Here is a 10,211-nt window from a genome sequence, read left to right on the forward strand (position 1 = left end):
CGCAGCAGCAGCCGCAGCAGCAGCAGCAGCAGCAGCAGCAGATTGAACTGAATGTGAAGAGAAGTGCTCTCGCTGCTGTCGCACAAATTGCTAACAGCCCCATAGCAGAGGTCAGAAGAAAAATAAATTAATATAAATAAATTAATAAATAAATTTATTAATAAATTAATTTATAAATAAACTAATAAATTAAGTTAATAGATAAATTAATTAATTGATGAATAAATTAATTAATAAATTAATAAATAAATATAAATACACAAAGAAAGGAAGAAACAAACAAACAAACAAACAAACAAACAAACAAACAAACAAATAACAAATAACAAATAAATAAAAATAAATAAAAATAAATAAATAAAATGAAAGACAAACAAAGGAGACAAAAGAGAAGAAAGAGACAGCGAAAAAAAGAAAAAGAAATAAATTTAAAAGAATAAACAAAAATAAATAAATAAAAATAAAACAAATAAACAAATATAAATAATATTAAGACGAACGAACAAACAAACAAAATAAAATTAAGCAATAAAACAAATAAACAAATATAAATAATATTAAGACGAACGAACAAACAAACAAACAAAGAAATATAAATAAAAATACAGACAAAGACTAAAAATAAAAATAAAAATAAAGAAAAGGGATGATAAATACAAAGAAAGCAGAAAAAAGAAAGCAGAAAAAAGAAAGAAGAAAGGAGACAGATAAAAACAGAGACAGAGAGACAGAGAGAGACAGAGATAAAGAGAGAGAGGGACAGAGACAGATAAAGACAGAGACAGAGAGGAGACAGAGACAGAGACAGAGAGATAGAGATAAAGAGACAGAGATAAAGAGACAAAGAAAGAAGAAAGAAAGATAAATAGATACATAGATAGAGAGAGAGAGGGAGAGGGAGAGACAGAGACAGAGACAGAGACAGCGACAGAGACAGAGACAGAGACAGAGAGACAGAGACGGAGACAGAAGAAAAAAGAAAGATAAAGATAAAGACAAAGAAGGAGAGAGAGAGAGAGACTGAGACAGCTGCAGACGAAGAAAACAAACAAAAGAAAAAAAAGCAAAGAAAAAACTAAAAAAATCAAAGACAGCATGCAAACAAAACAAACCATGAAAAAACGCAGCAACTGCATCAGCTTCAGCAGCAGCAGCAGCAGCAGCAGCAGCAGCAGTGCTGCTGCTGCTGTATATATGTGTATATATGTATATATATATATATATATGTATAACTGCATAATGAACGTATGCATTTAATATAAATATATAACAAACATATGAGTCTTACATATATATATATATATATATATATATATATATATATAACGAATATATGCATTTATATAAATATATACATAACAAGTATTTATATTATTTGGTGTATACACGTTATTAAATGCTTATATTATAAATGGATGTAGAGTGTATAAAGAAGAATAGAAAGAAGAAGCAGAAAAAGAAAAAGAAATTAATTTAAATTTTGTTTTTATTTTATGTTTAAAGTTTTATTTATTTGTATTATTTTACTTCTATTTCTTTTGGTTGTTTATTTTTTTGTTTTTGTTTTGTTTTATTGTTTGTTCATTCCTCTTCTTGTTTGATTTGTTTATTTTATATCTTTATTTTATTTATTTTAATTTATTTTAATTTATTTTAATTTATTTTAATTTATTTTAATTTATTTTCTTCTCTTATTCTGCTATAGGGCAGGGCTGGCACGGCCTGTGCAGAGAGATAACAGAGCAACATCAAACACAAACAGCATACGCAAGTGTACGTTTAAACAATTAAAACAAATTAAAATTATAATTAAAAATAAAATAAAAGAAAGGAGGTAAAGAAAAGAAAGCGAAGAAAAAGAGCAGAGAAAGACAGAAAAGAAAAGCAAAGAAAAAATATAGAGGCAAACAAAAGCAAATAAAATATTTATTTGTCTTCTAATTATCAATTAAATAAATACTCTTAATTTTGCTGCTGATGCACCCGCCCTAAGGAGACACTAGCATCGACTTCAGGGTTTAGGGTTTAGGGTTTAGGGTTTAGAGAGTATTGTTTAGGGTTTAGTGTTTAGTGTCTATTGTTTAGGGTTTACTGTTTAGGATTTAGGGTTTAGAGTTTTAGGGTTTAGGGTTTAGGGTTTAGGGTTTAGTCTGTGTTGTTTAGGGTTTAGTGTTTAGGGTTTAGGGTATAGGGTTTGTGGTTTAGGGTTTAGGGTTTGTGTACCGGGTGTATGTACACCTGCAGCCTGCAGATGTTTATATTTGGGATTATCCGCTTGATTTACATTTCTGTCTTTCTTCTCTCGTTGGATGGCCGACTTGTATTATTTCTGTTTGGCGTTTAGACAGCAAAGGACGCGCTTCACCCTGTGAGTTTCAGGGGTTTTACCTCCCTATACACCTCAGATATGCTGAGTTTTAACTCCCTATACACCCCAAATATGCTGAGTTTTACCTCCCTATACACCCCAAATATGCTGAGTTTTAACTCCCTATACACCCCAAATATGCTGAGTTTTACCTCCATATACACCTTAAATAATTACATACTTGAGCTGCCTGTACACCCCAAATATGCTGAGTTTTACCTCCCTATACACCCCAAATATGCGGTATATTTGAGCTGCATATACACCCCAAGTCTATGCAACGGGAACAGCTCCAAGTAGTTATTCTTTTCGAATTCTTTTTAAAAATTTTTCTGTTTTAATTCTTTTTAATTGCAGATGCCTGTGGGCGTGTTTGTTTGCCTGTGAGCGTTCAATAGACTAAAATCCTTTTTCTTTCTTCTTATTATTCTTTTTCTTTTTCTTTTTATTGTTTTGATTGCAGATGCATTCGGACGTGTTTGTTTGCCTGTTAGTGTTGGATATCACGATGTTATTTGCAATACGTGGAGGCCAGTGGGAGACGCGGGGGAAGAGTTAGCAGGTGAGAGCGAAGAAAGGCAGAAGAAGTTCAGCTGTACAGACACCTCGTTGAGACAACATGCTAGAACCCTTTACAATGGTGGCTAGCTAGCTAGCTAGCTAGCTAGCTAGCCACCAACACGGCTAGCTAGACGCTCAGCTAGATAGAGATATAGGCACCCAGCTAGATAGATAGATGGGCAGCTTGCGTGCTAGGTCGATCCACAGCTAGCTAGCTAGTTAGAGAGGTTCTTAGCTAGCTAGCTAGTTAGAGAGACTCCTAGTCTGCAAGCTAGTTAGAGAGGTTCCTAGCTAGCTAGCTCGCTAGCTAGCTAGGCTAAACAGCAAGCTGTCTAGATGCCTGTTTCTAAATGATGGCCTCCAAAGACACATATGCACCATTCTGAATAGCCAGGTACCTTCCTAGCTAGCTAGCCGGTTGCATTTCTAGCTAGCTAGCTAGCTAGCTAGCTAGCTAGCTAGCTGTGTGTATAGAGTGTCTGTAGTAAGCTTGTGAGAGTGTGCCTAGGGCGCTTGCTGGAGAGGCAAGAAAGCTTGGGTGAAGCTGCTTGGCCTACTTTAGAGAATATAGAAAGAGGGCAAATGACAACGTACACCTCAGGGCGTGTGCTGCTGCGTTTAAATGTAGTAAGCCGCTACTTTGCTGAAAATGGGGTTACTGACACCGTGAGGCGAGCTCCTGCTGCTGCTGCTGCTGCTGCTGAGGAAGAAAACATAAAAAAACAAATTAAAGAATGCAACGCCCTCTTTATGCAATATTTACAGTCTAGACAACAACACACACGCGCCAATGCTGCTATCATCTAAGGCAACAAATTCGCGGCGCTGAGAAACCGGTACAAATTTATTTTTTTTAATTTGCGCTCTCTTGGCTGATTCCAACAATAAATGTATAAATTAAACTTAATTTTAATCAATAATTCATAAAAGAAAAGAAGAAGGTGACGAAGAAGAAAATATTCAATTTCGTTCAACTCGCTTACTGTCGCAGAAGAGAGCCATCATGAATGCTGAGGAGCTGCGGCAATTGCAGCAGCTTCCTTCTTTTGTTGTTAAAATTAAAACAAAGTAAAATTAAATTGCATGTAAATTATTTTAAATTATTTCAAAACTAACAGGGAGTATTCGCTCAGGTTTTAGGCGGCACCGCTCGGCAGACACCGCAGGAGTGCGGGTGTTTGGCGTGCAGTAATAGTGTGTATTTTTTTTATCTACGATCTTCGTTAAATTGTCTTTAAAAATGAAAAAAATAGAAAGAGTAAAGATATTTTGTTGAAAATTTACAAGTTTTATTCATAAAATACTCTTTTTATCTGCTTAGACTTAACGAGCGCCAGCCTACGCTCAGACGTTTCGGGGCCGGCGGCGCGGTCTGGTCATCCGCCCAACTTGCTGGGGTGTATAGGCAGTGTAAAATAGCGAGAAGTTGAACATTTGGTTCAGTATAATTAGTTTGTTGGTGTTTTTCTTGTATTTTTTGCAACCTTTTTGCTTTTTAAACCCAGATCGCACGGACAAGATGGCGCTTTCCTTCCAGAATTCACTGTTTCTGCTCGGCTGCGCGTTGGCCGCCGTTGTGTTGCTGCACCGCCCAGCAGAGGTGGAAAGTATGCAGCTAGAAGGAGCGAATAGAAGCGTGGATAGACAAGTAGATGAAGAAGATTATGCAGTTTCACCCGATTTAGACGCTGAAGGAGGTGTGAGTTTCTCTGAAATGGATGCAGATGCACTCGCAGACAAGCTCGAAGCAGATGATGATGACAGTGAATTTGCAGCAACAGGAGATGATGAAGCAGATTTAGATGAAGAAGAAGAAGACGGTCTTCAAGAAGGAGAATCAGAAGAAAGTTCTTTCCTCGAGGTAAGAGAAGAAGAAGCATTTCCATTACTATTCGTTATAGCAGCATAACAAGGCTATTTCTATCTATTCAATAATCATTTAAGACAACGTACTACTCCTGCTGATCCTTCTACTGTTTTTGCTTTTTATTCGGAGCTCTAACTGCCAGTTTCTGATAAACCTTTCTTATTGTTTGTTTCCCTCCGTCGACATAGAGAAGTAGAATAAGCATTGTATCTGTAGAATATTTGAAAGGGTATTGTTTGTTGTCTTTGCATAAACTAGAGCTAGAGAAGCAGCTCTGCATTGCTGTCTGTTTATTTATATTTATTTTTGTTTTCAGGGAGATGAGGATGAAGAAATCGAGGGTGAAGAGATTGATCTCTCTCAGATGAATGAAGAAGACGTCAGTGCTGTTATGGAGATGCTGTCTCCTGAAGAACAAGCTGCATTTCAGGAAATGTTGAATGAGCATAAAAGCAACAACAATAGAGAAGGAGAGCTTTAAATTAATAAAGAAAAAAGAAGAATGAATTATATATATATGTATATATATGTATATATATATATGCTGTCTTCATGCCTTTAGAATAATTACATCGACATAAACATCAACATAAACAACACGTCTCGTGCTTCAGCCGAGTCGGCAAGGTAAAAGAATTTAATTTAGTTTAATTTAATTTAATTTTCTTAATTTATTTATCAGGCAGAGACATCTCAGTCTATTTCAGAGTGAGAAGATCTCTACCGCCCCTGCATGCGTCTGCTATGCATACTTTTTTGTCTTTCTTTGGCGTTAAGAAACCAACTAAACTAATGCTTCATTTTTTCTCTTTTTTCTCTTCTATAGACATTCAAACAGAAGACCCCTCAATTCTATTAGCTAACGACTAAGCAGTAATAAACCCTCAGGTGTACACACAGCTCGTGAACCATAAGATATAATAAATCTACGAAAATAAATAAATAAATATATATAATATATATACACTGCATATGTATATATATATATATAAATAGCTGTATTCTATATATATAGATATATTATATTGTACAGTGTACGCCTGATAATATATTTTCTTGTTTGGACAAAAAAAGTTTGTTGGAGTGAGGTTTGAATGAAAGAGGTAAGAAAAGAATTGCAGCTTCTTTGATAGAGGGTATTATAATAATAATAATAATAATAATAAAAGAATGCTGCAGATACTAAGGAGGCAATATCTCGCCGTTAACACAGAGGTTAATTGCGTTAAGATTTTGTTCGCTCCCCTTGGCCCCCGAAAGAAAGAGAGCAATATTCTCAGGAAGCAGCAGACAATCTTTAACTCTTTCTAACTCCTTCGGCCCTCTTGCGGCCGACCACACGGGTCCAATGAATGTGTAAGACCGATGATTACCAGACACTTGAAGAGAATATCTGCTGCAGTGATGTCTCGGGTGTAGAGCTAACAAAGACAAATAAAACGCTGCTTCTCCCTCTACTCTGCGGTGTACACGCAGCACAAAGTACTTCCCGAAGCAATGATATAGCTGCTGCTGCCATACAAACGACTCACAACCATCTAAAGAAAAACCCCCTTCTTCAGCTTCTTCTTCTTCTTCTCTTAATTGCTGCTGCTGCTGCTGTTGCTGCTGTTGCTGCTGCTGCGCTCTGTTCTCTCTCCCCGCTTCTCCTGCAGCAGAAGCACTCCCGCTGCACCCACTGCTGCTGCTGCTGCTGCTGCTGCTGCTGCTGCTGCTGCTGCTGGGCTTCTTTCCAATACCAATGCGTTTCGATCCCCTGCAGTTTTCAGGTGTACAGACGAACTGAATTGTGCTGGTAGGTTTGTATTCATATCCATGTTGCTGCAGCAGATGCTCTGCTAGCTGCTGAGGAGAAGCTTCAAAGGCACAGCCGCTGTCTGCATGCAGACAAGCTAAGGGTCTCTTAAGACAGCGCGACTCATGTTGATGAATTTCGCTGTACTTTGCAGTGTATGTACACCCGAAGCTGCCAAACCGACAAGGGACATCTGTAAGACATTGTGCTAATACCTCCAAAGCCCTGCATCGTATACTTAACTCAGGAGAGCGGCAGGTAGGGCAGCTGTTAAGGCGCTGCTGGCAGCTGCAGCACAGAGTATGTCCTTCTTTACATTGATATATTGGGGGCTGCATGCGCTCCATGCAGACACCGCACTCCAGAAGCTCAAGAGCTACATTCGCCTTAGAAAGACTGCTAGAAGAAGAACTGCTGCTCTCTGCTGCTGCTGCTGCTGCTGATGCTGCACTTCCTGCACTCCCTGCTACTCCTGATCCTGCACTTCCTGCTGCTGCTGCTGTTGTTGTTGTTGTGGGTCCCGCTGCTGCTGCTGCTGCGTCCGCTTGTGGTACAACTGCTGCTGCGGCCACTGCGGCTGCTGCTGCTGCTGCTGCTGCTGCTGCTGCTGTTCCTGGGGCTGCTGCTTCTATCAATGCTCCATCGCCGCCTGAACCAGACAGCAGAACTACGTCTTGCTGCACAGCAGCAGATTCGCTGCTGAGAGAAAAGTAAGGCACGGAGGGGTGTACAGACACCCCAACTCCAGCAGGGTCTCCAACGCCTGCAGCAGCAACTGCCCCAGCAGCAGCAGCAGCAACAGCAGCAGCAGCAGCAGCATCGTGCTGACCTCCTCCTGCATCTCCGCTGCAATTCAAGCTCTGGGATATACAATAAGGCATACCAATTGCTGCGCTTCCCTCAGCAGTGGCTCTCACGTCTGCAAATATTGGGGACGGCTGCATATTGCATGTAGCAGCAGCAGCAGCTGCTGCTGCTGCTGCTGCAGCATCAATGGATATTGCGGCTGAGGGGGAGACTGATGACTCCGATATAGTGAGGGGCTCCCAGTGAAGCCGCACTGCTTGACGAGTTCGTTGGGGTGTATAGGCATCTCCCTCACAGGAAGAAGAAGAATGCTGAGGAGATTTAGGCGCGTTCTGATGCTCCGCTCGCTCCTCACAGTACTCCTTTGCGTCTGTAGTAGCCATCTTCACTGTTGCAGTAGCAGCAGCAGCAGCAGCAACTGTTGCAGCCGCTGGCTGCAGCAGCAGAAGCAGCGGCGCTCGCCGTTGCAGCAGCTGCAGCAGCTGCAGCTGCAGCAGCAGCAGAAGAGAAGCAAATCAATTCAAAGATCTTGAAATGGCAATGGGTTCACGTCCATCGAGCTTCGCATTGGTCTTTGCATTCGCTGCAACCACCGAAGGCTAGCGATATAGGTGGGGGGAAAAGTGTACGAAAACACAGCCTTCAGCTGGAATAATGATTAAAATTGTACATTTAAATAAAACTTTTACCCTTTTATTCAAAAAGAAAGAAGAATTGGAGGCGAAACGCACAACAGACGAGTCAGCCGGGGCTGAGAGCCGTTCATAGCGACAAACTGAAGATGACGAGCGTCCTGGAGTTAAGCCTCCATGAGTTTTGGGGAAAGTGAGAAGATTTAAGCAAGATAATCCATTTTAAATAAGTAAATCTTCAAAAAAGAGGTAAAAATTGCAGGATCGCAGCAGCTTCCCGCCCATCGACGGGCACCTGCGGACGCCCCCGCCGCCGAAGCGGGGGGCGCTGGTCGCTGTTTGAATTGGAGTAAACGGGTGTACAATTATTCGAAAAAAACATATTTATCTATTTCTTTATTGAAAAATACCTCTATTTGTTACAGCGGAGAGGAGGAGGCATTGCAACTGGCTTCAGTATTCCGATTGTATTTCATTGGCGTCGCTGGCAGCAGTTTGCGGTGTACGTACAGCATGAATTAATGCAATAGTTGTATATACTGCTCCATACTTCTTCAGCTTCCCCGTTTTATCTTGCATTATTTGGCCTTATCTTTTACCCTTTTACCAACATCCGGTCTAACGCTTACCTCTATTCATGAACAAACAAATACAGGAGATACTGCACGCGCACCACTAACCTCAGCAGACACCGCAGCTGCAGCAACCATGCTGCTACCAACTGAAGTTATAGCGGCACTTCTCGCCACCTTCACAGCTACACGCATCACCCAACACTGCCGCATTGCCCACAGCTTCGTTCGGAGGTGAGTGAGAAAACTCTGGCTTATCTCTGCATGCCTTCTTGCTAGGGTTTAGGGTTTAGGGTTTAGGGGTTTTAGGGGTTTAGGTGTTTAGGGTTCGGTTCTCGTTTCAGTATTTCTGTTGCATTGTTAGTGGGGTGTCTGTACGCCGCTTGTTTCTCCCTGTACTTCATTTTCTCAGCTCTTATGCAACTCCTTTTATTCTTCTTTTTTCTGCTCTCTTCTGCAGTTTCTTTCTCTACTCTTTTTCTTTATTTTTTCCTTCTCTTCTCTGCCGTTTATATTCTAATTGAAGGCTTTAATAGATCATGTACACATTGTGCTGAACGTGAAGTTGAGTGTTTATTTGTTTATTATTTATTTATACTTTTATTTATTTGCATGCAAATGTTTTATTGTTTTATTCGCAGCCTCTGGGTCGCTCTTCCCCTAGGTCGAAGTGAGGGCTCTAAGGGCTCCTTTGCACAGCCTAAGCTGTCTATAGTGCAGGTAATTCTTTTTAATTATTTCATCAATATATTTACTTGTTGCATGCACGCACCCATGCATGCATGCATGCATGCATGGATTGCTCAATGTAGCTATATGCATGCATGCATGCATGCAGGCACAGGTTGTGCAATATAGCTGCATGAATGCATGCATTGAGCAACGCATGCATGCATGCATGCATTGAGTGCATGCATGCAGGGCTTTGCTCAATATAGGTACATACATGCATGCATGAATGCATGCATGCACGACGAGCGATATAAGCTACGTTATATTACTGTTTTATTTGTTTTTTTTTGTGTTTGTTTTTTCATCAGTTTGGGGGACAGAGTTTATTTCGTGATGAAGAAGGAAGAGAAGCTTTAAATGAAGTTGTTAAAGTTTTAGTAATCGGCTTATTAAATATATTTGTCTTTGAAGTTTTGTCGTTTGCACTTGAAAGAAGCCTGAACCCTTTACCTGCTGCATGCGTTTTTTTTGCATGCATAGCGAAGCTGTGGTAGGTCTTCCTCCTTTATTTATTTAATTTAATTTAATTTAATTTAATTTAATTTAATTTAATTTAATTTAATTTAATTTGTTTTATTTTGTGTTGCTTTTTGTATTTCTTGAGGATAAAGATTAATTGTTTTAGTTTAAAAAAGAAAATTGCATGCATTGTTTTTTCTGCTAGATGTCTTTGTTTTCTGTGTTTATTTTTTATTCTTCGTTTGCTTATTTTTTTCTATCTCTCTCTCTCTGTCTCTCTCTGTCTTGCTGTCTCTTTATTTTTCTTTCTCTTTCTCTGTCTCTTCATTTATTTTATATCTATATCTATATATATATGTAAATGTATAAATATATAAATATATAAATATATAAATATATATTTATATATATTTATATA

At 39.4% G+C, this 10,211-nt stretch overlaps 2 protein-coding genes across 2 annotated transcripts; one reads left to right on the forward strand and one right to left on the reverse strand.

Annotated features, from left to right (window-relative positions):
- Positions 1–4,448: 4,448 nt before the first annotated feature.
- Positions 4,449–5,277, forward strand: EAH_00039290 (hypothetical protein, conserved; the record flags this gene model as incomplete). The annotated part of the gene is made up of 2 exons (XM_013395358.1): positions 4,449–4,790; positions 5,113–5,277. The coding sequence occupies 2 exons, from the start codon at positions 4,449–4,451 to the stop codon at positions 5,275–5,277; spliced, it is 507 nt and encodes a 168-aa protein (XP_013250812.1).
- A 701-nt stretch (positions 5,278–5,978) lies between these two features.
- EAH_00039300 (hypothetical protein, conserved) lies at positions 5,979–7,781 on the reverse strand (the record flags this gene model as incomplete). The annotated part of the gene is made up of 1 exon (XM_013395359.1): positions 5,979–7,781. The coding sequence occupies one exon, from the start codon at positions 7,779–7,781 to the stop codon at positions 5,979–5,981; it is 1,803 nt and encodes a 600-aa protein (XP_013250813.1).
- Positions 7,782–10,211: the final 2,430 nt, after the last annotated feature.

Source organism: Eimeria acervulina, genomic scaffold (genome assembly GCF_000499425.1).
Source record: "Eimeria acervulina Houghton genomic scaffold, Eah_scaff461, whole genome shotgun sequence".
In the NCBI taxonomy this organism is placed as follows: Eukaryota; Apicomplexa; class Conoidasida; order Eucoccidiorida; family Eimeriidae; genus Eimeria; species Eimeria acervulina.